A 27009-nucleotide genomic window follows, 5' to 3' on the forward strand; every position below is an offset into this window, starting at 1 on the left:
GACTTTTCAGATATGCCCTATCGCAAATATCATATACGTAAGGTTTCACTCCAGTAAGAAGTCTTACATGAACATTCAGAGTTATTTTCTGCGAAAATACCTTTTTGCAAAAACCACATTTGGTTTTGTCATTCATAAGGTTTTGTCCCAGTGAACTCTTTCATGGACTTTTAGATTATCCATTCGGGAAAATGACCGTCTACAAACACCACATTCATAGGGTTTCACCCCAGTGTGAACATTTTCGTGGTTTTTTAGAGCGCTTCTTCGTGAAAATGACTTTTTGCAAATACCACATTCATAGGGTTTCTCCCCCGAGTGAATTTTTTCGTGTGTTTTTAGGTGAGACATTTGCGAAAATGATTTTTTGCAAACACCACATTCATAGGGTTTCAACCCAGAGTGAATTTTTTCATGCGCTTTTAGATTATCCTTCCGTGAAAACGCCTGTTTACACACACCACATTTGTAGGGCTTAACTCCAGTGTGAATGTATTCGTGAGTTTTTAGATGACCCTTACTTGAAAATACCCGTTTGCAAACCCCACACTCATAGCCTCGCGCCACAGAGTGAATTTTCTCATGCATCATCAGTTCATCTTTTCCAGAAAATACCTGTTTGCAAACCTCACATTCATAGACTTGCGCCCCAGAGTGAATTTTCTCATGCATGATTAGTTCATCTTTTTCAGAAAATGACTGTTTGCAAACATGGCATTCATAGGGGTTCACATCAAAGTGAATTTTTTCATGTTTTTTTAAATTACCCTTTTGTGAAAATACCTTGTTGCAAACACTACATTCATAGGGTTTTACACCAGAGTGAATTCTTTCATGAGTTTTCAGATGGGACATCTGTGAAAATTCTTTTTTGCACTCACTACATTCATAGATTTTCAACCCAGAGTGAATTCTTTTGTGAATTTCTAGTTGGAATGCTCGCGAAAATGCTTTTTTGCAAATAATACATTCAAAAGTTCCCATCTCAAAGCAAGTTCTTTCATGGATTTGTAGATGTGATGGTCCTGTGAATTTTTTTTTGCAAACACCACATTCATAGGTTTTCGTCCCAGAGTGAAGTTTTTCATGGTTTTTCAGACGACCTCTTTGTAAAAATACTTTTTTGCAAACATCACATTCATAGGCCTTTGCCCTGGAGTGAATTGTTTCATGTATTCTCAACTTATCCTTTCGTGAAAATACATGTTTGCAAATACCACATTCGTAGGTTTTCATCCCAGAGTGAATTCTTTCATGCATTTTTAGATTGTTCTTTTGTGAAAACTCCCTCTGGCAAACATCACATACATAGGGTTTTAATCCAGAGTGAATTCTTTCATGAATTTGCAGATGGGATATCCGTGAAAATATTTTTTTGCAAATACCACATTCATAAGTTTTCGACTCAGCATGAATTTTTTGGTGTGCTTTTAGTTCATCCTGTTGTGAAAATACCTGTTGACAAACATCACATGCATACGGTTTCTCTTCAGTATGAGGGGGGCTGTTTGATTCTCCTTCATTTGAAGGTGGCTTTTCCATTTTCATTACGAACCAAAATATTAACAGCACTCAAATTCAAATCAATGGCTTCAAAATGCAGCAAGCAAAGATTTCGAAGAGGGTGAAATCGACTCCAATTTTCTGGATCATGCATCTGGAGCACCTGCAGAGAGAAAATAGAAACAAAGAGTCAAATCGTGAGAGAATCATATCAATATACTATGTGAAAAGTATTTGCAGTCATTCTACTGTTTTTGATTGCCAGCCCGACATGTCCTGTAATTTTTGTTTGGGATGCCTCGAGTTAACGAGTCTCAGGGAAATACATAGTGGAACGTTTATACTCCAATGGGATGTCAACATCACATGCAGCAAAACTTCAAATATTTTGCTAGATGAGAAAAAATTTGTATTTGTAATAAATTTTGATATGATGAACTCACAACACGAGTAGTCTGTATACCAAAGAATAGTCTATAAGATGCTTTGCAAATTCTCATTTTGTCTGCCGAGTGTCACATGACCACAACTAAATAGACACAGAGTTCTCTTTCTTTCACTGTGGGAAAGGCAGTTTTAATGAGTTCAGGAGTTACGCCCAAGAATGTTTTTTTGATATTTTAATTGATGAAAGGTCAACTAAAGTATATATATAGTGCAAATATATACATATTAATGAAAACCTTTGATAGTTTTGGGGGGGGGGGGGGTTTGTTTGACTTAGGCAATTTCCAGAGCCCCATGGTTCCCATTCATGAAAGACCATTTCACCACCTTGTTGAGTGTATTCATGAAAGTGAGGTCCCTTATTCTATTACATCATTCCGAAAATGTTGGAGCCTTCAATAGGAACAGATTTACAGGAGGGGAGGGGGGGCAAGTTGACAATAGCCCAGGGCGGCACATTCAGAGGAGGGGCAAATTTGAGGAATGGGTGGCCAAATAAATTAGTACAATAGGATAATGGCGGTAAAATTTGCATACCCACTCAATAAATTGGCCTATGCCCAGACAGCAAGGGACCAGGTCAGGGACTGACTAAAATAGCAACTTAGTAAGTTTGCAAGCATGTGAGTTATCGAAACAGTGTGTAAGCACGTAAGTGATCTAAACAGTGTGCAAGCACGTAAGTGACCTAAACAGTGTGCAAGCACGTAAATGACCTAAACAGTGTGCAAGCTCGTAAGTGACCAAATGAATGACCTACAGAGCGTGGGTAAGCATGTGAATGACCAGACAGTGCAAGAGACCAGGTCAGTGAGTGACCTTAGAGCAGCGGTTCTCAAACTTTTGTTAATCGTGGCTCCTATTCAAGGTTCATCTGCGACTACCCAGAATAGTGTAGTGGATATTGTAAATTCATAAAAGAACAACTTCAAAGCATAAATAGCCACACACATCAATATTTCACGCTCATCATGATGCCCCTAGGAACTGTGACACATACTTTGAGAAAAACTGCCTTAGAGAGTGTGCAAATATATGAGTGACCAAAACAGTGTGCAAGCATGTGAATGACTAAAAGAGTGACTTTAGAGACACATTGTACTTGCAGTAGTGGTAGGGGGGGGGGGGAGGCCAAGCGGGTTATAGCACAGGGTGGGGAATTCCAGGAAATAGTAGTCAAGAAAATCACACAAGAATGGGAGAAAGGCAGTGAAATTCTTGTATAGCTCACAGGTGGCACAACCATAAATGCACCCCCCACCTTCAATATTGCATAAGTAACAATACAACCTGTACTTTATCTTTGGAAATAATAGTGACTAACGTGAGGACGACGATTGTGTGAAACAAATCATTTGAGTCTCTATTATTTCTTATGAGAACATTTGATTCAATATACAAGTTTTTTGAATTGCCAGTGCGTTTGCAGAATTAATTATGCATGAAAAATGAAGTACTGCTGTTTTGCATCCTTACCGTACTTAACAGCACAAATTATATATTAATAATTATAGAAAGATTGAAAAATTCCTCTTGCGCTATACAGAAAATTCTTGATAAGTAGAATTCAGATGAGTCGAATGTCTGCTTAATTCTAAGTTTTCACGCTACTCCATAATCCACAATGTTATTTCGGTGTTAAAATGTTTCTTTAACTCAACTCAAAGTTTTTGAGAATGAGAGGAATTAAAAAAAGAATAGCATCCACACTCTCAGCAAGGAATTAAACTTCGCTTATGAATGTTTTGTTGCACGTCAAAATCAGGACTGGGTCTGGACATTTTTCCAGTGTAAGCAAATAATATTTTTGATGATAAAAAATCTTGCCCATCTGCACTTTTCATTTATCGACTTCTGCGACAACATAGTTTGCAGAATTCAAGATCCAGCCCTGATCAAAATTACAATTTTTCTGAGTGAATGCAGGGTTCAAGTGTCAGTATTAAATCTTGATTGAACGTAGATTTTTCAAAAAAGTTGGAGCGAAAGTTGAAGATTTTAGATTTGGGGGGGGGGGGGGGAAGCCAATTATTGATGAAATGGAATTCAAATCCTAAGAAAAAAAATTTTTTGTTGAAAAGTGTTGAAGTGAAGAAGCAAAATTTCAAGTCCAGTTACAATAGTGCTACTATTAAATCACTAATATACTCTTTGCATATTACAAGTATATTATATTAGTTGCGTATGTTACTGCCAAAGCCAGAAGTTGGCCACTGAAGTGGGCAGCCCAGTTGACCTGACCAATGTCCAAAAATTAGGCTTTCGCTGTCCCCTGTATATCGATCCCTATGATTTGGGGTCATTGCCACTGTAGCATATTTTTTGATAATTATGGTCACTTATAATTAGTCATAGCTAATCAAAATAATTATGGTTAGCTATGGCAACCCTAACAATCAGAGGAATCTGAATATCGATATCTTAGTGATACATATATAGGGATCGACATATAAGGGCCGGCCAAACTTGGAATTTTGGACATTGGCCAGGTCAACTTCATAAAGAATTAATTATATTAATGAGTAATTAAAGAGTTAATTGCATTTTTAATTTGTTTTTTTTTTTAAATATATGACATCCATATTTTTATGGGCATCTTTTTATCAGCCACCTCACCTCGTTGGGCATTTTGCCTGTTGTGGCATTGTATTTGTATTTGTATAGGGATTGATTTATTAGGGCCACTAAAGCCCGAATTTAGGACATTCACTTTGCAAAATGTCCAACTTTCGGCTTTGGCAGCAACATATATATTGGAGAGCATGAATCTTAGAGACATGTCACATTACATGCATAAATACCACATGGAAAATAAACTGTGTGTACAAATAGCTTGAATTATTTTTGGCTTTCCTTGTGTATGTTTTCCAGCATTTGTGCAATGTGTATGTTCTTTAAGAAGACACCAACAAATAAGGCAAATACACAAAAATTCTACTGCATTTCGACACCAATGCGTGTCGTCTTCAAGCTGACCAAGTTTCTCACTTGGGTTGAATATCAAATCTTAACGCACAGTTGCTCAGTGGAAAAAGTATGTCTGTTCACTTCAAATGTCGTGGTCAGAATGAAGCTGTGTGCCTGCGTGAGATACTAATGCAACATCCTGATTGAACACTTGCGGAATAGTGCTACCCGACTGGTCTATTCAAATTTTCTTAGAATTCCAGCTTGAAATAAATTTAAGCCATGGTGTTGTGATCAGGGGTGTAGATTTATTATTGTTCAGTAGTGTATTTTAGAAGACCCGAATATATGTGCCTTCGTAGAAAACTAAATCAACTGTGGACTTGACTTTGTGAAAAACTCTCGCTTCTTGAAATCTAAATCTATGGCCCTCTTGCCAACAGTGGTTAGATAGGTCTATTTTTCCTCTGGAAACGACACCCATTGGTGTCGAAATGCAATAGGATTTTTGTATTTTTGTGTATTTGCCTTATTTGTTGGTGTCTTCTTAATAGTCTTGGGCAAAGTTGATCAACTCTTCTGTGGATGCTCTTGCAATGAAAAAAAAGAATGTCTTCAGCGATTTTACACCCTCTTCCCTTTAAAACAGAACATTTCACATTTCAATTGCAACTAATGTGACATCATTTTTCTTTTCAGTGCTATTTGCCTATATGTCATTGTTTTGTTCTTCATTCGAAGACATACTGGTTTCCAATGCAGCCCAAACAAAAATGTTGGTATAAAAAAATATATATATATATAGAATTAGTTGATAAGGTTTTCGCGGCCATCATTTAATAAAAATTGTTTTTTCGGGTTCGAAGACCGTCGTCCGTTTGAGTTTGTTCTCAACGTTTCCCCAACACTAGTGGTTGGCATCATCAGGAGAATTGATAAACTGGATCAAAGTCAAGTTTTCCGGAGTCTCAGGTTGCATTTATGCACATAAGTGGCTTGAACTACACTATTGTTTTGTGATTGGTCAGTTGATTCTATGGCTGGCAGCGTATTGTAAACAGTTGTTATGCTGGTAGAACCTGATTGGCCGAGAGATGTGGAGTTATCTGATTGGCTGTTGTCATCATTCTGTTGCTGGACCTTGACGATGCTGCAGAATGGGCCAAACAGAAAAGTCAGCGGTGGCAGAGCATGCGCTTTACGACAACCACAGTGTACAGTTCAGCAAAACACAGGTAATAGCTAATGTTGACCACTTCTTCCCACGAATCTACAGAGAGGCTATTGAAATATACAAGCACAAAAACAGCTATAATAGAAGAGAAGAAACTTTGAAATTGAGCAGATCCTGGACACCAGCTCTCAGAAGAACAAGAACCTTCCCCTTCAAGGTCCAGCAACAGAATGATGACAACAGCCAATCAGATAACTCCACATCTCTCGGCCAATCAGGTTCTACCAGCATAACAACTGTTTACAATACGCTGCCAGCCATAGAATCAACTGACCAATCACAAAACAATAGTGTAGTTCAAGCCACTTATGTGCATAAATACAACCTGAGACTCCGGAAAACTTGACTTTGATCCAGTTTATCAATTCTCCTGATGATGCCAACCACTAGTGTTGGGGAAACGTTGAGAACAAACTCAAACGGACGACGGTCTTCGAACCCGAAAAAACAATTTTTATTATATAGAATTACTTAACAGCTTCAAATGCAGCGAGCAGGGATCGATTCAGTCCACTGACAGTTGCACATCAGCTCACATGAAAAATCATCTTTTGGCTATGGTTTCTGGTAAATTGCAAATGATATTCCTGTGGAGAAAAATGGAAAATATAAATTATATATATGTTTATTTATTTATGCATAATAGGTAAAAAATTATTCTCATACAATTATAAATAATGGTTTGATACACAAAAGATTATAATTACCATAATTTCATATGTAGAGATGTGAGATGAGAATGTTTTCAGAGAATGAGAATGTTCTGAGAATATTCTCCAGGATGTAAAAATTGGAGAATAATTGAGAATACATCAAGTTTTCTTTTAAATAATGAAATTTTTGCTAATTTGGTTTATATTGTAAAATATAAATCAGTTTTCATTGCCTGAAACATTTACAACAAAGTAATTTTTGGTATGATCGCCTCTAATAACAACTTTTAGTTCGAGAATATTCTCTTGGTCATGATCAGAGGTTTTAAAAGTTTGGTTACGAAGATTTCAGAAACGTTGAGATTAAAACTGTAAAAAATTATTTTAAAATTAGATTAAATTTTCAGAAATAAGTTCAAAATGAAAGTTGATTGATAAAGGAGAAGTTATTCTTATATAATCGCCTTCATTCTAAGAAGATACAGAACTGTTTTCATCTGCAATGTACATACACTTAAATTTCGTGTCGCTCCCATTTTTTTGTAAAGTTGCGCAATTCAGCCACGTTGGTTTCATTTTCTTGCTTTTAAACTTTGATATCGTGGGCTACAAACTTCAATATTCCAATATTCTTCATGCGATGAGAAATAGGGACAGAATATTTTCTCAGACTACTATTATAAATTACTAGAGTTATTCTCAAGTTATTTATATAGATTATTTATAATAATGCATGTTATTATAAATATTCTTGAGAATAGTCTGGGAAAGACTACTATTATAAATAACTGAAGATTATTCTTATCGAGAAGAATATTTGAGTATATTCTCTGGAAGGACTATTATGAATAACTTGAGAATAATTCTCATCATTTTCAATAAGAATATTCCCCAGCAATTTGTAAAACAGGCCTGTCAAAAGCCGGGGGGTTTAGAACAAACCTGGGTCATTCCATTTCAAATCACCCGGCAAAATGACACCCATAGTCTCAGATTTCAATGATTTTTTTTCTATTTGTTGCATTTACCATCCTTATTAACTATGTGAAATATTATTTGCATATCTCTAAAACTTTGTGAGAAAAAAAATGTTGAAATTTAACAAAAACTGATGCAGATGACTTTTCCGAGGCTCAATTTTTAAGCGGCATTGTTTGAGAAAATAAATCATAACTTTTTCAATTTTCAATGTATTCAAATTAAATTTTCACTAAAGTGTTCACAAAAACATACAGAATATGAATAAAAATAATTCATACACTTACATTTGAAATTTACATGCAAAAAAATTATGTAAACTTTGTTTTTGTGGAATTTTTTGTTAGAAAAAATACAATTTTTCAAACGTATTTTTAGACCAGAGGCACAGCAGTTACCAAAACAACTTTTATTTTAAATTTCTCCTAAATATATGAAGTAAAATACTGGAGAAAAAAAATTAATGGTTTTTTGACCGTTAATATGTTTATTCTGGCTCGCAACACAAAATTCATCAAAATAAGACTGGATCGTTCCGATTTCAAATCATTCAACTAGATACTGAAATGCAACCCATCATCCCGGATTTCAATTATTATTTTTTATTTATTGCTTCTACCATGCTTGTTGATCTTGCAAAGTTTCATGTACATATGTTAAAAAAAATTTTGAGAAAAAAAATGTTTTCTAACCTCACGAATGACGTCTCTTAGGCTAACCCATTCAAGCAATATTATTTGTGAAAATATATCATAACTTTGCAGATTTTCAATATATTCAAATGAAATTTCCACTAAAATGCTCACAAAAAAATTTAGATTATGACTAGGAAAGAAAATTTAAACCTTTGCATTAAAAAATTAGATGGCAAAAAAATTGAAAAAATGAAATTTTTGAAAAATGAAATTGAAAAATGAAATTTTTGAAAAATGAAATTGAAAAATGAAATTTAATTTTTGATTCTTTTTACAATAAAAACACAATGGCTCACCTTTGCTTTTTCATTTACAAAAGCTCTCCTGCTTTTCGCACAGCATATTCAGTGACATTGAACTCTTCAGATTTTTTTCCTTGTTCCCCTTTCCTAAAGCAGGGGCCAGAGTTAAAATTTGCAATTTTCCCCTTGTTGTGATGGTTAAATTGAGTCTTATTTCTAATTAACTTTATCAAAATAATCATATTTGCTTTCTGTTTAATATCTTCATTAAGTGTGCTTTGAGATTCATTTTGTGGTAATTCTTCAAAAACTTTACAAACATTTGGTTTGAAAGTGTTACAAGCAAATTCAACTTTTCTTTTGGCATTGTTTGACTTGCACTGTGGAGCTACCCTATGAAGTTTAATTGGTGACTCTTCTATGTTCTGTAGAGATGAATTTATTTCTTCAAGTGCTTCTTGTTTAATAATTGACATTTTTCCAAGTTACTTCTCTACATTACTATCACTGTTCATCTCTTCACAGTATTCAGTTTCTTCACCTAACTTGTTGTTTATATTCACTGTCCCTACAGGCATGCCATATTTTTCGCCCTGGAATTGATTTTGTACAACCATTTATTTCATTTATACATGAAAAATACAAGTTTACTATCCTTAAACCTTTTGTTATTTTTTTTCTTCTGACATTTTAAAGGATTAAAGCATGCTTTCGGATGTATTTCATACTTTGAGAAAAAAGCTCTATGATGCTTAAACATACAGTAGATAAATGTTCAGAACTTGCTCCACTCCTCAATATTGATGTCCGATGGGTCCAATGATGTAATGGGTAACAGATTTTACACTTTTGCGTAACACTTTTTATCACAGTCAGATCCAGTTTTTTTTCCAACACTATAAATTTCAAGTGTCTTTTCTGACATTTTACTTTGAATTCCAAAATGATAAAATATTTAGCTCAAATGGAAATTGTGTTATCATAAGAAAAATTTGCTAACCCTGAGTTGGCTACTCTATGGAGCACATTCTGTCTTCAGCAAGATCATAATTGAGACTTGCATCATTTTATGGGGAGCAGTTTAGTTCTAACACTTTTGTTTTAGTTTCCTCAATGAAGCAGCAGCAGTGACTTTATCATCACCTGCTGGGATGATAAAGTCTTATGATTAAATAAGACACCAGCTGCCCTCTGAAGGACAAAGACCAGTGTGCCATAGTTTATATCTTCACAGAAGCTATTATTATTTTTTACAATCATCATCACAACAAGAAACATTACATCTTATATATCACCACCAGGCAATATATACATTAGGTTTTCAATTCTACTCTCTTCCATCTGCTTCAGCTACAACAATTAGGTTGTAGCTGATAATTTCATTCTTTGTTATTTAATGCCTCATATTCTGGCTTTTTATCAGCAATTTTAAATTATTTCTTAGGAAAAATATATAGAGGCTTGTGTTAAATATTATAATGTAGATTTTTTTTCACACAAGTATAACCATTTCATATTTATCATATACATTAAATATATGTTTATTAAAATATATGCTGTAAAAATCAAAGTAATTAAAAAAAATTTAACACTGTTGTGGTAAAATAACTTTATAATTAATCATGTTAAAAAACTTCAAAAATTAATCTATATATATATGATTAATATTATCTGGATTTATCAAATACAAAATAATTCTTTATGCAAAAATATATCAGATTGCAAAAGTTTGTCTTTGTTGCATCATAAGAAATATTTATAGATCAATTAAAAGTGAAATTAATTATTTGGAATTTGAACACTTCTAAGAATCAGAACATGAAGGTTAAATTTGAAAAATTATTTTGTTAACCTAAAACCTTTTTTTTTTCACCAACTCCCATTTGACATATTACATTAACATTTCTAATTATTTCATAAATTCATTTAATCCTAGAATTTTAAAATTTATTAATTGTTTTGAATTATTGCATTAACTACTCCTGAAACTTAATTTAGTGAATACTGTAATAAATGTATAAGCGTACATGAAAAATAAAATATAAATTTGGCTTTAGTAAGCATGAATCATTATATTAAGTCAAAATGTACAAATATAATTAATGTAGTCATATAAGTACAATTGTGTTTTGTTACTCAAATGTATTAACTGTCAAAATAATGTTTACTTTTCTACAGTCTTCTTAATATATTAATAGGATTAAATTTAAAAAAAATTGAAAATTCCTGCTGTGCATCCAAAAAAAAGTGTTTAAAAAATTGTGTTAAAAATAAAAAAATAATAATAAAAAAATTAAATTTAAATGACTTTTTTCCTCTAAGGTTTAAATTTTCTTTCCTAGTCATAATCTAAATTTTTTTGTGAGCATTTTAGTGGAAATTTCATTTGAATATATTGAAAATCTGCAAAGTTATGATATATTTTCACAAATAATATTGCTTGAATGGGTTAGCCTAAGAGACGTCATTCGTGAGGTTAGAAAACATTTTTTTTCTCAAAATTTTTTTTAACATATGTACATGAAACTTTGCAAGATCAACAAGCATGGTAGAAGCAATAAATAAAAAATAATAATTGAAATCCGGGATGATGGGTTGCATTTCAGTATCTAGTTGAATGATTTGAAATCGGAACGATCCAGTCTTATTTTGATGAATTTTGTGTTGCGAGCCAGAATAAACATATTAACGGTCAAAAAACCATTAATTTTTTTTCTCCAGTATTTTACTTCATATATTTAGGAGAAATTTAAAATAAAAGTTGTTTTGGTAACTGCTGTGCCTCTGGTCTAAAAATACGTTTGAAAAATTGTATTTTTTCTAATAAAAAATTCCACAAAAACAAAGTTTACATAATTTTTTTGCATGTAAATTTCAAATGTAAGTGTATGAATTATTTTTATTCATATTCTGTATGTTTTTGTGAACACTTTAGTGAAAATTTCACTTGAATATATTGAAAATTGAAAAAGTTATGATTTATTTTCTCAAACAATGCCGCTTAAAAATTGAGCCTCGGAAAAGTCATCTGCATCAGTTTTTGTTAAATTTCAACATTTTTTTTCTCAAAAAGTTTTAGAGATATGCAAATAATATTTCACAGGGCTAATAAGGATGGTAAATGCAACAAATAGAAAAAAAATCATTGAAATCTGAGACTATGGGTGTCATGGCTGGGTGATTTGACATGGAATGACCCACCTGGCTTTCGAAAATACACTAAAAATGGTATATATAAATACAATATATATATATATATATGCATACATTGAGTGCATGCTCTTTGACTCCCCCCCCCCCCCCTAGAAAAAGTTGAAATAACGGCCCTGTTGAAAAAGTAGTCCTTCCAGAGAATATTTTCAAGGATATTATACTGTATATATTTATATTATAGATAACCGGAGAACACTCTCATCAAGAATAAGAAGAATATTCTCAAGTCATTTATAATACTAGTCCTTCGAGAGAATATTCTCCAAAAGATTATTCTTGAGAATTTTACATCTCTATTCATACGTATGGCCTGTAATTTCTTATATATAAAAATTTCTAGTTATGGATAATTGCAAAAGCAGGCTAATGATAGATGTACCAGCTCACATTTCTGGCATTGTACCTGGTTTTTTTTTATAACAAAATTTTTGTGGCCAACAGGCAGAAAAACCATAAACCTGTTTAAAAGCTACACAAGTAACTGCAAGATTGACAAGCATGCATGTTCAAACTTCTAGTACAAGCATCTGAATGAGAATTTTGAGCAAACCTTTTGATTGAACAAGCAGCTTGAATATTGAATCGATTTCCATCATTCACAAGCTGTGCACGTGCTGACAATTCACACAAAACAACAGGTCAGCACCTAGTGAGTGAACAAATGAGGCAGTGAATGAGCAGTTGAATGGGTGGGTGAATGATTGAACGAACAAGCAAATGAGTGATTAAGTAAATCTGTGACCAAGTGAGTGAATGAGCAATAGAGCAAATGAGTGAGTGAATGAGCAATAGAGCAAATGAGTGAGTGAATGAGCGATTGGGCAAACGAGTAAATGAGCTATAGTAATGGGCAACACACATCATCACGAGGGAGTTGAGGATATGCGAACGACTGCTTTATTTAGTCCAACTTTCTGGATGTGAAATTAAATAGGATTGTAAAACCGGCCTGTAACTAAGATGCAGCTAGCACTTGCTCACTCAGTCACTCAATACAGTGGTTAGTTACTCACTCACTTATTTGCTCATTCATTCACTTGACGACCAACTTGAGCAAGCGAGTGAATTCACTCACTCACTCAATTGCTCACCGACTTGCTGATTCACTCATTCATTTTCTCAATGACTCTCTCGCGCCGAACTGTTTGACATTTAAATTTCCGTGACTTTCTTTAGTGAACTGGTGTTTGTGAAAGCATGCTTGCAGTTACGTGTTTTCAAGCATCCCAATTTGTTAAAACGGAAGTACACGCATCTACGCTACTGACCTGTACTTGAACTTGACCACGGATGAATTCGCCCAAGGAATTGGTAAATTAAACCGAGAAGGGATCCCATTTACGTCCTCTGATGACCGATTATCGCCATTTAACGATCAAAATCAGCGATACCCGTTTCGGGTAAACATCGTCGACTTTAACCGAACAGAACTTCCCAGGTAAGCAAAGGAGTGAAGTTCGTAGTAGTTGTTGTTGTTTTAGAGGATTTTCGAAAATTACTTTCTGTGAATACATCGTCTTTTGTTAAATACTCTGACCATGACGCACACATCTGCCACATTTTTTTTCAAGTTCAAAGTTTTCCACGCATCGTGAAATACATTTTAATTCACCACTTCGAGCATTTCATAATATATGGTCAATTGATATTATATATTTTTATACTCTATTTAGTTTTGGCAACACTAAAGAAAATATACAAACAAACTGGCGGAAGCAAGCGATGCGGTTTTGTATTAGTGGCTTCATTCGACGCTTGTATCATCGTGATATTCTTATTTTAATTTGACTAATTAGTGATCGGTGCATTTTGCTCATCGTTTTACTTGATTTCCAGTGATTAAAGATCAACATAGCAGGTGAGCTGTGCTTTCTTCAGAGTCTAATATAACCTCGAGAAAGGGAAATAAAAAAAACTTTTTTACAGCGCTCACCTGTTTTTTCCCCATCCTGAACGGCGCAGCAATAATCCAATAGTGAGCACTGGTCCCCATAACCTAAAGTAACTTCAAACATTTTATTTAGACAGGGAAAATGGTAGTACCTTCAAAAAAAGACAAAGGCAATACAAACTACAAAAGGTAAACAAAAATTACATTCAAGATATACAGGAACTGGATGTTGTGAAGATATTTATTATTTGAGCTGTTATTTTTTATTTTTTTAAGGAAGGAAAAACTCATCTCTGCCTCTACTGGGAGTCGAACCCGGGTCCCTCGATTGCCAGACCACTAAGCTACAGAAGAGATAGATATTTTCCTTCGCTAGAGCGTATATATCTGCCGAACGGAACCGTGCAATGGACGGTGAACCGATCAGCTAATAGCTCATGGACGATGAGCCACCAGATGGCTATACAGTCAAACCTCATTAATGAGTCACTCTTGGGAGAGCAAAAATATGACTTAGTAAGCGGAGTGACTCGTTAAACGGAGTTGGCCATAGCTGTGCCAATTCCTACCTGAGGACAATTGGGACTTAACGAGGGACCCGGGTTCGACTCCCGGTAGAGGCAGAGATGAGTTTTTCCTTCCTTAAAAAAAAAAAATTAACATCTCAAATAATAAATATCTTCACAACATCCAGTTCCTGTATATCTTGTATTAACAAGTGGACAGCGACATTCATGTCATAAAAATTACATTGCCACACATATGTAACATAATACACACTCTGAAGGGGTGAACAAGATTAAGTGAAACACCATTCGGGAACTACTAGATTAACAATTGTCCATTTTCTTCAGATCCGGAATTTTATGAAGGGTTCATTTTTTCAGATCCAAAACAAAAGGATCACTTTTTTCAGATCCGGAATTTTGTAATGGGTGTCTGGAAAGTGGACACAAGTTTTTGCCAGACAGACCCCTGCACAGAGTTTGCTGCAAATATAAATAATTTTTTAAAGAATATCTTCTTCAGCTTTGATTTGTTTATTTTAAATAATTGGAGCGGAATTAATATCACTTAGGTTTTTTTTGTAATTTAGCCTATGTGATGCCATTATGAATTATACTTTTGACCAAAACTTGAATGTTTTAAAACACTTTGGTGACGACCAAAAAGTATGGATTGTCTGTATGTGGATTGATTATTTTATGAATTCTGATAACGCTGGGTAAAACAACTCAAAAGTTGTCATTTCTGAACCACTATATTCTGTTAGAAGAGGGATAATTTGTGTGGTAGATTCAAAATAAATATGCATATGTGCCCCCCCCCCCCCACCCTTTTTGCTATAAAACTCATAAGTTGTGAAGTTCACCATAACTCCTTGAAAAACTCCCAGATTTTTATTTAGGAAACTTTTTATGAATCTTGGATTCCCCTGAAAACTATTGGTGGTTATTGGCGGATGTGTTCAACAATAACTCCATACAATTCTGAGGAAAAAATATTCAGGTTGGTTGAAAACAAGATTTCGAAAAAGCAGATTTCTCCAAGGCCACTGCAATGATTTTGAGTATGTACCAAACTATAATGTATGTTTTTGTTTTTTTAAATATTTCATTATTTTGGCAGTGTTTTCTTTTTCGGGTATCATGTACTTTAGATAGCCTTCAGAAAGTCACCAAATATGGCACCTTAGAAACGTTTGTTTATTTTCTTTGTGCTTGCCTGCTCCGACTGGATTATGCTAACATTAGCTTGTTAGCATTTAATGCTAACAAGCTAATGGTGACTTTCTGAAGTTTGGTTAGCTGATATTTGGTGACTTTCTGAAGGCTATCTAAAGTACATGATACCCGAAAAAGAAAACATGCTACAACGTTTGAAAACAAACTTTAATGCTAACATTATACTGTCTTCTTTGTCTGCTAGGGCTCTAAACCTGCTTAGTGAAATAATGCTAACAGAGTATTGTGAAAAAATTACATTTTCTTTCTTCTTTAATCCAAATGCGGTTCAGGTACATCAAGTTGACAATAATAACTACTCGTGCGCCCAGAAAAGCTGGGCCTCGCTATCATTTATTGATTTCTAAATATTCCAATACATTTGCATTTTGGTAAGCCGCTGCATTTCTTATTCATTTTTATTATAATTTATATTTCACTACACATAACAAGCATTACACAGAAACAAACTACATGTCAAGTTTCACTACACGTACATGCACATTCCAACATGTACCAATTCTTTAGAGCTTCTGCAGAGGAATATGGACGAGGTGCATGTGTGGTTTAGTAGTAGTATATTTATATTTGAGGGCTAAGGGATCATGACAAAGTGAAAGCGATATCGCATCTATAGTTATAGTTGTAGCAGTTTTACTTTGTTCCCTCTTAATGTCTCGTTTGCACATTTGCATGTAGGTATGTTAGCAATTGGATGGAACGTTTTCTGCGCTATTGCATCGGTGAACTTAGTGACATTTTGCTTTGTCATGCAGTGGTACTGTTGCTTGCTTACTTACTAATCGAAATGGCGACCCAGTCTATATTCTGAAAAATTTCTTGGCAATAGGTCACTGCTGGGGTAGTGGTGCTGGTGCTGCATATTCTGCTCACAGTCGCATTTCCGCACCGATTTCCCCCCTATATACGGAGAAAGGAAAATTGTACCTCTCAGACGGGAAATTTCACACAAATACTTGGAGTGTTTCATGATCAATAGACCAAAGGATCATAAAAAATGTTAAATTGCTGTATCAAAATTTTTTATGTAATCCTTGCTTGTCAATGAGTTCTACTTCACTCACCCTTAGATTAGCAAAAAAACGTTTCTGTACTTGATGCTGCGGTTTTAAAAAAGTCATATGTAGCGAATCCATTGATTTCTGAAATTGTAACAACATTTTCTGGAAAAGCAGGCTTTTCTACGTTAGAAATAGGTGTAAGGGTTGGATTTACAAGTGATTTGTAAGACTTACAAAATTGTATGCAAGCTGCTTTCTATAGTCACACTGCTAGAATTAGAGGTAGGGGAAGGGACAATGCCCGAGTGGCAAAATTTAGGTGGGAACAAAAACACCCCTATAAAATCACGGAATTTTACAATGATCAAGGCAGCAAAATTTGCCCCCCCCCCTTCCCCCACAAAAATCATACTTACAGCCCGGTACTGAAAATTACATAAGCATAGACAACAATGTATTAGCTAAACCTTACACGACAGATATTGATGCCCTCATTGAAAGTTTTAAAGTTGAAAATGAACGTAAATGTCAATTCAGATGAACAGAGTGGGGTGAAGTTTTTTACAGAGATGCTGTGAAAATCGAAATGTCTAATAATTATAGAGTAAATAAATAATGGATATTATTTTATATACATTTAAATTATTTACTTTATTATCAATTAATTTATTTTTATTTTATTTCAATTATATACGAGATCACATAATTATAACGACACAAAACGATTTGGTTTAGGAATGCATAAGCTGTCAAAAAGCAAGCCTAACAAACATGCAAAACTGACTAAATCCTGGAAAAGTATATTTTTGATGTCTATGGCCACATGTCGATTTTTTTTTTTTCTTCTGACAAAAGAGTTGGTTGAATAATTAAATTTCTTCTGAGCAAAGCTCCGACCCCCAAAAAATGACTCCTGCTCTCCATCCCATCCATCCATGAGTACTATCAAAACTGGTAATTTTAAATGTTAAGAAGCTCTGCACCAGTGTTTCCTGAAGTGGGCAATATTGCTCTCTGGTGGGCGATGGAAAGGTCCAGGGGGGCGATAAAAGCTACTGGTTTAACATAGGATTCTATGAGTTTGCTTGAGTAGAGGGGCTTTGAGAGAAAAAAATTTCTGAAGAAGGGGGGGGGGTGGAACAAAAAGTTTTGGAAACTAGGCTCTACGCCATAGTTTCCCAAATGTTTTGTTCCATCACCCCCTTAAGAAAATTTTCCTCTTATTCCCCCCCCCCCCAACTCAAGTGAATCCATAGGATGCTATGTTATACCTGTAGCTTTTATTGCCCCACTGGACAATTCACAATTCCATCATCCCCCCCCCCCCCCAGGGGACGATATTGCCCACTATGGGGAAACTGCTCTACACCAAGAAATTTTTTCAAAGATGTTTTGCAATGAACGTGTTTAGAATTTACTAACACTCAACACTTCTGAAAAAAATTATTTCAATACTTTATATTGACAAAGCTTGGCAGCAAGTGTATTACACCACAATGAATTTGGCTGGCAGTAATGTGAAGGGCTTCATCACTAAGATTATAGATGGCCTTGTCATATAAGATTCGTTTCATCTATTTGCATACCTATGATAATTTTTTCGGTGTTGGTTTAATGATTTTCATTGGTTTTACTGTTGTTCACAAAAGCTGTTGTAAAAATTTACACCAGAAATTTTTGGGGTTCCCAGGCATGGGCGGAGATACGGGGGAGGCATTGTCCCTTCCCCACCCCCCTCCAGCGTCAAAGGTGGAGTCAACTGATCTAATGCATATATGAATTGACATCATCATCATCGTGACCCCCAGACTTCCAAGTCCATCTCCGCCTATGGTCCCAGGAACCAAAGTATATATCTTATATTGATCCCTATGGGAGAAATTGTTTCGGTTTACGAACTAATTAAGTTTTGTATACCAAGGGTTGACTGTACTGAATAACAGTATTATTGTGCATGGGGTTTTCATTTGAATCTGGTGAGAGAATTTTAATTAAGGGGCCATTCAAGTATTACGTAAGCAGATTTTTAGCCATTTTTGACCCTCTTCCCCCCCCCCCCTTTGTCAGCAAAATTTCGTCAGCAGCTTAGAATATTTCATATCTTCAAAAAGGGTGCTTGATGACGTAAGCAACCTTCAACCCCCCCCCCCTGTCATCAAAAGTCAGCAAATTCGAAACCCCCTCCCCCCCTTGATGCTGACGTAATACTTGAATGACCCCCAAAATTTATACACTGATGAAATTTTTGTTTATTCTTCAACTCAACTAGGTGAGAAGCAGTAACTGAAAAAAAGAGATGAAATAATGGGGGAAATTGTATAAGGCCATGTTTCGGAATTTTAAGGTCACATTTTCATGTTTCTAGGTCAAATGCTTGCATATTTTCAAGTTTTAGGTCATAAAAACCAGAAACCTAGTTATCACTATTAAAAAATCTGGATTAAAGATTTTGCTTTTACCTGTTACTTGAAGCTTCTGCTTTCACTTTGATCTTTTTGCTTGTAAATGTTTCGTTTTTTATTAATGTAGCCCATTATCTTTACTTTGATTTTCATTTTTCATGTATGGCTTTTGTAGTCAGTGTTTTGGGCAGTGCCGTAAATTTCGTTATTTTTACCGTATTGACCAAAACCTTGATTGTAATATATTTAGACTTTGTGATGATGATATTTTTTCTTTTATAGATAAATCGAAGATTCCCACCATAATCTGCAGGAAAAAACAGCAGAAGCTTTACAAGACGATATGCTGAAAATTTTTTTTAAAAAACGTCAGACTTCAGATTTTGTTGACTGCTCTCCGTTTAAATAAGACTATAGGTGAATCATTTGCAAGATCACATAATAATGATAATGTGGATGCAGGCAATGCCAGTTTAGTTTCAATTTAGACTAAATATATCATTTCTTTTTGATTTCAAACCGAAGACAACTCATATGAGTGTCACTGTTGCAGAAGAACATTGACGAAAAGGAATTTAGGCTAGTGTCCGTAAAAATATTAAGACTGAAATGTCGACACTGTAAAAAACCCACATCAGTGGAATACATCTGTGGTAAAACATTTTCAGAAATCAGCTATTTTTTAATCTACACAAAAAAAAAAAAAGCCACACCTGTGGAGGAATGTTTCATCAGATCAACAGTTTAATACGAGCATACAAAAATTCACACTGAAGAGGTGCCGCATGATTATGAATTTTGTGGAAAGACTTGTTTTGTAAAAAATTTAAATGCACATAAAACTTTCCACATGTGAGGGAAGTCATACAATTTTGATGAAACATTTTTGACATCAGTGATTTGAACTGATGCAAAACTGCCCACATACAGGAGAATCTGCATGATTGTGATTTCTGTGGTAAATATTTTTTCAAGTAGGTAATTCAAATACCAAAACAGGGTCCATAGTGGAAAAAGGTCATATAAGTGATATCTGTCATTAAACATTTTGTCTAAAAATCAATTTAAACATTCGGAAAAAAAAAAAACCGTCCACACTGGGGAGTCACATGTGTGTGAAATTTGTGGTAAAACATTTTCTCTTGTAGGTAATTGAAACATTCACATTTTGTGATACTTGTGGTAAAACATTTCCTAGTCGCAGCAATTTGAATATGCACAAAAAAGTACAAACGAGAGAGGAGGCACATGAATGTGATATCTGTCATAAAAAATTTTCTCAAAGTTATTTAAACATTCACAAAAGAGTCCACACTGGGGACAAGCCACACGAGTGTGAAATTTGTGGTAAAACATTTTCTCAGCTTGTCCATTTAAAATTACACTATAGAGTTCATACTGGAGAGAAACCACATGAGTGTGATATTTGTCGTAGAACATTTTCTCAAAGTAGCAGCTTAAATCTACACAAAAGAGTCCACACGGGAGAGAAGCCACACCAATGTGATATCTGTAGTAAAGTATTTTCTGATCGTAGCAATTTCAACCGACACAAAAGAGTCCACTCTGGAGAGAAGCCACGTGAGTGTGAAATCTGTGGTAAAACATTTTCTCGATTGTACCTCTTGAACTTACACAAAAGAGTCCACACTGGAGAGAAGCCACACGAATGCGATTTTTGTTACCAGAAGTTTTCAATCAGTTCTCATCTGAAGAAGCACAAGTTGATTCATTCTGATGGGAATGAAATATATAGTGTCAAGCAAATAGCTTAGCATGAGAATGTGTCCTACCCAGTGCTTGACAAATCCCAGGTTGCCACGGCGACTAAGGAATTGGTATTGCTGTGAAAATTTTACTTTGTTTTGGTTTTTAAATTCAAGTCAGAGAACTATATAAAAATTTTTGGAACTTGTATCAGCATATATACGAACATGAAAGGGAGTCCCTTAAAAGTGAAAAACCACAACAACATTGTTTTGGACCTATTTTTCTTGGGACCAAAAAATGTTTGGCTCCTAAAATATTGTTCTTGTACCTAGATTGTTTTGTGACTTGTCAATCCCTGGCTCTACCATGACATATCAGTGGAAGAACCTGCTCCTCATTCAGGGGATAAGGACGGGTGTTTTAGAGGGTGAGAGAATAAGTACACACACACACAAAAAAAAAAATCCAATAAGAACTCTTGTAAAATCTATTTTGAAAATAAAATGAATGATTTTTGTTTTTTTTTTATTGTGAGAAGTTTACACAGGTTTTTTTATAATAGACGAGGCCAAGTAGTTTTCTGTGAAACTTTTACAAATTGACATGGAAACTAAATTATTAATGATACTCGCTCAATGCATATTGCTATTACACTCCCAGATTCTATTTTTCTCATTGTCCCATATGGACACACAAAGGGTCTCTTGATTTGTATTAACACTGTATTTCTCACATGATAAAAGCTTTTTTTTTCATCGGATTAACATATTCTTTGTTTGTCATTGTTTCAAGTGGCCCAAGAAAATTTAAAAATCAATTTAAAAAATGTCTAAAAATAATGCTTCATAAGCATATCTGTTGTGTGTAAATTTTTCAATAACATTTTTCTTTACAGGTTATTGCCAATATCCATAGTTCAGGCCATAACTATGGTTTTTGGGAGGTGGGGGCAAACATTTTTCCTACTCCACTGCTGCGAGTTTCGATTTTTTTTTAATTTTCTGCCCAGGGCAGTTGTTAACCCTTTCTCTAGTTCCGGCCGATTAAGCGTATTTTGGAATTGAGATATCCATCGATGACTACAGAATCATAATGAACATTTTTATTGTGTCACAATCAGATATTTCCCACGTTTGAAACAGTTTTCATCGGTTGACGTTAATTGGAGAACTGGGGAGAAACCGCGAGACACCCAGGCTCTGTCGCAAGAAGCAACGTAAGCACTTCGGCCCGGGGGAACCAGTGCATTTCCGGTAAAACCGAATTTATTGATACGTCAAAAATTACATAGATATAGTGCAAGGAAATCAAAAATTATGTAAATTTGAAGAATCAAATTAATCAAGTTAAAGTCAAAGTGCAACGGCACAGATAATAATCATAGAAAGTTGTATAAAATCTTATCGCAAAAGGCGCAGTCCGGAATTTGATTGATCAAGGATTGTATAACAGAAGGGCAGAGCACCCCATTGTGCTCGGGCAGTTCAATACACTGAGTCTAATTCGCTTTTGATCACTTTTGAAGATCTTTTAATATTTCTCCGGGGCTTCATTAATTAGATTTGGGATTCATTCTGCTCCTAGCTTGCAAACAGTGGCACCAGTTCACTGTCAGGGTGCAGACGCGGCGATCCCCTTAACGGAGGCGCTGGTACCGGAGTTAGGAGCTGGAGGAGACTGATCCCTTATCTTCTCAGGATGTTTCTCAAGGAATTTCACCATTTTTCTTATCTTTTCCTTTGATTTCCTCTCGACGTAGTATGCCAAGCATCCGTGGTCTGTGTAGATGTGCAGCCGGCGAACGGAAGTGAAAGGGCGTCGTTTCTGGACAGTATGTGGCGTAGTGCAGGGGCGTGCCAGGCTCAAGACGAGCATTTATCGCTATCAATCGCTTTAAAGCGATGTAACGTTGCCGGAAAAGGCCCATGACCGGTGACAGATAAGATGAGCTCTCGTGACCAGCCCCTGCTCCTGGCCCGAGTGGCATGGTGGTAAGATGTTCGTCTACCATCGTGAAGGTTGTTGTCAGGGTCCCGGCTTTGAATTCAAGGGAGGATATAGATAAGATATTTTCCCTAAAACAAACTCGAGGCGACCACCGATAGACAGCGCCTTCACTTCCAACCCATCTCACTAATGGCAGTAAATTGCAAATAGCGATATGGCCAGAGTTGGTGTTTGGTGAAGTAGTAGTAGCCCCTGGTCCTAGTATCTACTTTCTTTATAACTTCATGAGTTGATCTGCCTGACGCATCCGGCATATCTCAATGCTATTGCCAGCCAATTTGCTATCATGTCCCTCCAGAGGAGTGATTTTGCGTAAGAAGCTGGATATAAGAGTTCGTCGTAAAAGACTCCGGTATTGATCGCTTTTTTGGCCGCCGCATCCGCTAGCTCGTTTCCCCACTGGCCGTTGTGGGCTTTTACCCAGGAGATGCGTATTGATGGGTGAAATACAAGTATACTCCTCATCTTTCTCGCCATTGCGTTTTCAGAGAGCGGGTTTAGAATAGCCTAGATACTTGAACGCCGATCCGATCTTATTATAGTCTGCGTCCTGTTTGTTGCTGCATCCAGAGCTACTGTACATATAGCGAGCATCTCAGCTTGATATACTGAATTATTTTCTTTTAGTTTAGCAGCCCATTTATTCCCGATCTCCGCTCCTACGGTTTTTATACAGGCAGCTCCTGTACCTGATTCCAGTTTAGTGCCATCCGTGTAGTATACGACGGATTTCTCCTCAGGTGTATCATCCTCCGAAGAGTCTAGAAGTACTTGATTAACCTACAGTATGCGAGGTCCAGCCTATAGTTTTTTGGTCGAAGGCGTCCGGGACTAATGTTTCCTCTAGCAATGGACATGGCTTGTGAAGCTTTAGAAGACGTGTGACTCTTGCCAGGAATTCTATCTTGAGGGATAATGGTGGAAGCCCCAAGATCACCTGAAGAGCATTCTTCTGTACGCTCCAGAGAGATATATAGAAGGAAGGGTCTTTGTATTCAATCGAGCCGTCTGAACATCTGGACCTTGGCAGAATGCCACATTAAAGCTCCATAAGCTATCATAGGCTCAACCACTGTCAAGTAGAGGGATCTCCTCAGAGCCCGTGTCAGTCCCCACTGTGGTCCGGCCATCAGGCGCATCTTCTAAAGAATACCTAACGTCTTTCTCTTCTGTTCTTTGATGTGATCTTCCCGGCTAAGTTGCTTATCGATAAAGACATCTAAATAACATAGCACGTCAGTTTTCTTGATGGTTTTTCCTTGGAACCAAATAGTGGGAGGTCTTTTCTTTGTCATCCGCAAGAATTTTGTTTCACCCATAGAGAGAGTGAGCTTATGCATGTGCAGCCAATTTGACACACTTCTATGGGCATCCTCTGCTAAATCACTTGATCCCTTGACTGTAGGGGCAAATGCAGTTACCAAAAGGTCATTAGCAAAAGCCTGAACTTTGACGTTTGAGGGCCAATTAATTTTCAACAGCTCATCCAGAACAAGATTCCATAACAAGGGGCCGGAACATGTTGAAGCTCTTTCACAGCTTTTCCCGCGTCCGTGATCAACACCACTAAGCTGTGGTTCAAAAGGTTCGATAAGATGACTTTGAGATCTTTAGGTATGGGCGCTGTTGCTGGACGACGGTGGATAGACGAGTATCTGAGATTAACGAACGCCCTTTCTATATCCAGGGATACGATGGCTACTTCATTACCTCGATTTCTTTGCGTCTTGACCTGTTCCATCATGTCTGCAAGCACCATTTCCGCTGAACGACCTTGCCGGAATCCATACTGGGTGGCGTGCCAGAATCCTTGCCTCCGTGTAAAACATGACTCGATGTAAAAAAAAAATTTCCAGTACCTTCCCGAAGCCAGAGAGTAAAGAGATAGGGCGGTAAGCTTTTGTATCTCCTGGACGTCTTCCTTTCTTCAATAAAAGGAGTAGCTTACCTTCTACAGTACTGACGGGGAATTACTTACCTCTGACTTGGATGGCTTCTCGATTAACACTAAATCACCGGGCAAATTAAAATGTGTGCTAATAAATGCCAGGAGCTTGGATAATAAAGATTTTTTAGAAACTATGATAGTCCTGGATATAGCCATTACAGAATCTTGGGCAAACGATGGGGATGAATCTTTCTTACACATCTCAGATATACGTGAAATCCTGTTTGAAGGCTAGAGAGTGTAACGTGCAGAGAAGTGATATTGAATCTATATGGGTTGAACTTGAGAACAAAAGACTTCATAAACTTATTGTTGGGGTTTGTTACAATCCACCGAATAGGGATTTAAACTACATCGCCAAATTGCATGATGAAATTTCCTACATATGTAAGCGTAAGAGGGTTCTCTTACTAGGGAATTTCAATTACCCAGGTATTGAGTGGGTGAACCTTTCATCTAGAGATCAGTATGAAAGAGACTTTCTTAAGTTGGTGCTCGAAAATTTTTTGTATCAGCATGTATCAGAAACCACTAGGGGTTTTGGATTTAGTTCTTACTAGTTCTGAGGATCTTGTTGAACATGCTCAGTGGGGGAAGAGTTTTCTTCCAGTGATCATAGTATCGTCAGATTTCACTGTAACTTTTCCTCGGGTAAGGTTGATAACAAAAGACTGGTTCCTTGTTTTCGGAGAACTAACTTTGATGTTTTGAGAAGAAGGTTAGCGGAAGTTTTCAAACACCGGTTGGAATCAGTAGGGGTGGTAAGTCAATGGGAAGAATTTAGTACGAAGCTGTCCTCTGTTTTGCATGACGTCATACCCTTTGTTCGAAAAAAGTGTGTTTGTACATCGCACCCTCTATGGTTCACGGATAGCATGCGTAACCTTTATCTTGAAAAGAAAAGAGCATTCAGTGAGTATAAAAGTGGGCGAGGTGATCTATCATTGTTTACTGATAAAAGAAGAGTGTTGAAGAAAGCGATAAGGGATAGTAAAAAGGAAGTTGAATCTAGTTTGGCAGATAGCATTGGCTCTGACCCAAAATAATTTTTTCGATACGTCAATAACGGATGTAAGGGGACAGTTGGCCCTCTCTCGATAGGAGACTCTAGGTTAGAGAGCAATGTAGGCATGTGTAGTGCTTTCAATGACTTTAATGATATTCGATATACGGGTGTTGCATGGGGTAATAAAACCCTCAACGATATTCAAGTAGAAGACATGGAGGTCCTAAATCTTCTAAGAAATGTATGTGCAAGCAAAGCACCAGGACCAGATATCTATCCAAGGGTCCTCGGGGAATGTGCTAATGAATTGTTAGGGCCAGTCGCACAGATATACAGGAGTAGTGTTGCTGAGGGTATCGTCCCAAGGGATTGGAAACTTGCTAATGTTGTTCCGATATTTAAGAAGGGTAGTAGAGAAGCGGTGTCCAATTATCGTCCAGTGAGTTTGACGAGTTCCCTCTCGAAAATTTTGGAAATTATCATCAAAAGGCAGTTTGTGAAGTGGATAGACGAGAATTATGTATTGTCGGATAATCAGCATGGGTTCAGGAAGGGGAAATCATGTGTAACTAACCTCCTTTGCTTCTATGATCACGTGACTAAGGCTTTGGGTAAGAGCAAAAATGTAGATGTTGTTTACCTTGATTTCCAGAAGGCATTCGATCGGGTCCAACATGGCAAACTCTTGACGCGTTTACACGAGATTGGAACTGGGGGCAACTTGCTGAATTGAATAGAATCGTGGTTAAGAGATAGGTCGCAACGAGTTATGGTGAACGGGGAATTCTCTGGTTGGACAGACGTCACAAGTGGAGTTCCTCAAGGAAGTGTCCTTGGCCCCATAGTTTTTTCACTTTTTATCGATAAACTCGATCAATGTATCGATGGGATTACTAGCAAATTCGCAGATGATGTGAAGCTAATGGGGGTAATCGGGAATCAAAACGATAGGGAGTTGCTTCAGACCAACTTAAACAGGATTGCAGCATGGGCAAATGAATGGAGCATGACGTTTAGCGTTGATAAGTGCATATTCACTCATTTTGGTTCGAACAACCCACGGTCTCTTACGAGTTGAATGGTGTCACTATCCCGGATGCAACTAGGGTCACCGATTTGGGAATTCTCATTGACGAGCGGCTTAGGTTTTCTGAACATAGTTCAGCGGTGGTCAAAAAATCGAATAGAATGCGTGGTTTGATTTCCAAGAAGGTCTCTTCGCGTTCTCCTAAAGTCATTCTTCCGCTTTTTCGAGGCTTAGTTCACCCTGGACTGGAGTATGCTGTAAGGTTTTGGAGACTATACCTAGAGAGAGACATAGACTTGGTTAAAGGGGTGCAGAGAAGAGCTACGCGTGTCCTTATCGGCACACGAGGCTTGAGTTATGAAGAGAGACTTCATTTTTTGAATATGTTTACATTGGATAA

The 27009-nt window shown here is 36.3% G+C and overlaps 1 protein-coding gene across 1 annotated transcript; it reads right to left on the reverse strand.

The window, feature by feature from the left end:
* LOC149065018 (uncharacterized) lies at positions 1–24387 on the reverse strand. The gene is made up of 4 exons (XM_089254270.1): positions 24135–24387; positions 23782–24027; positions 1848–1958; positions 1–1571 (listed from the first exon to the last, which is right to left on the reverse strand). The coding sequence occupies exons 1-4, from the start codon at positions 24385–24387 to the stop codon at positions 133–135; spliced, it is 2049 nt and encodes a 682-aa protein (XP_089110396.1). The 3' UTR covers positions 1–132.
* Positions 24388–27009: the final 2622 nt, after the last annotated feature.

This window comes from Pholcus phalangioides, unplaced genomic scaffold (genome assembly GCF_987345545.1).
Source record: "Pholcus phalangioides strain wild (caught in Gottingen) unplaced genomic scaffold, Ppha-v1.0 ptg000041l_1, whole genome shotgun sequence".
NCBI classification, from domain to species: Eukaryota; Metazoa; Arthropoda; class Arachnida; order Araneae; family Pholcidae; genus Pholcus; species Pholcus phalangioides.

Bases quoted from the DNA above. Each gene is read 5' to 3' on its own strand.
- LOC149065018 (XM_089254270.1), bottom strand. From the start codon at position 24,387: ATGGTGCTTGCAGACATGATGGAACAGGTCAAGACGCAAAGAAATCGA. The intron at 24,028-24,134 runs GTTATGGAATCT...TTGCCCCTACAG, and splicing joins TCAACATGTTCCGGCCCCTT to TCAAGGGATCAAGTGATTTA. The intron at 1,572-1,847 runs GTATAAACGTTC...TTTGAATTTGAG, and splicing joins GATGTTGACATCCCATTGGA to TGCTGTTAATATTTTGGTTC.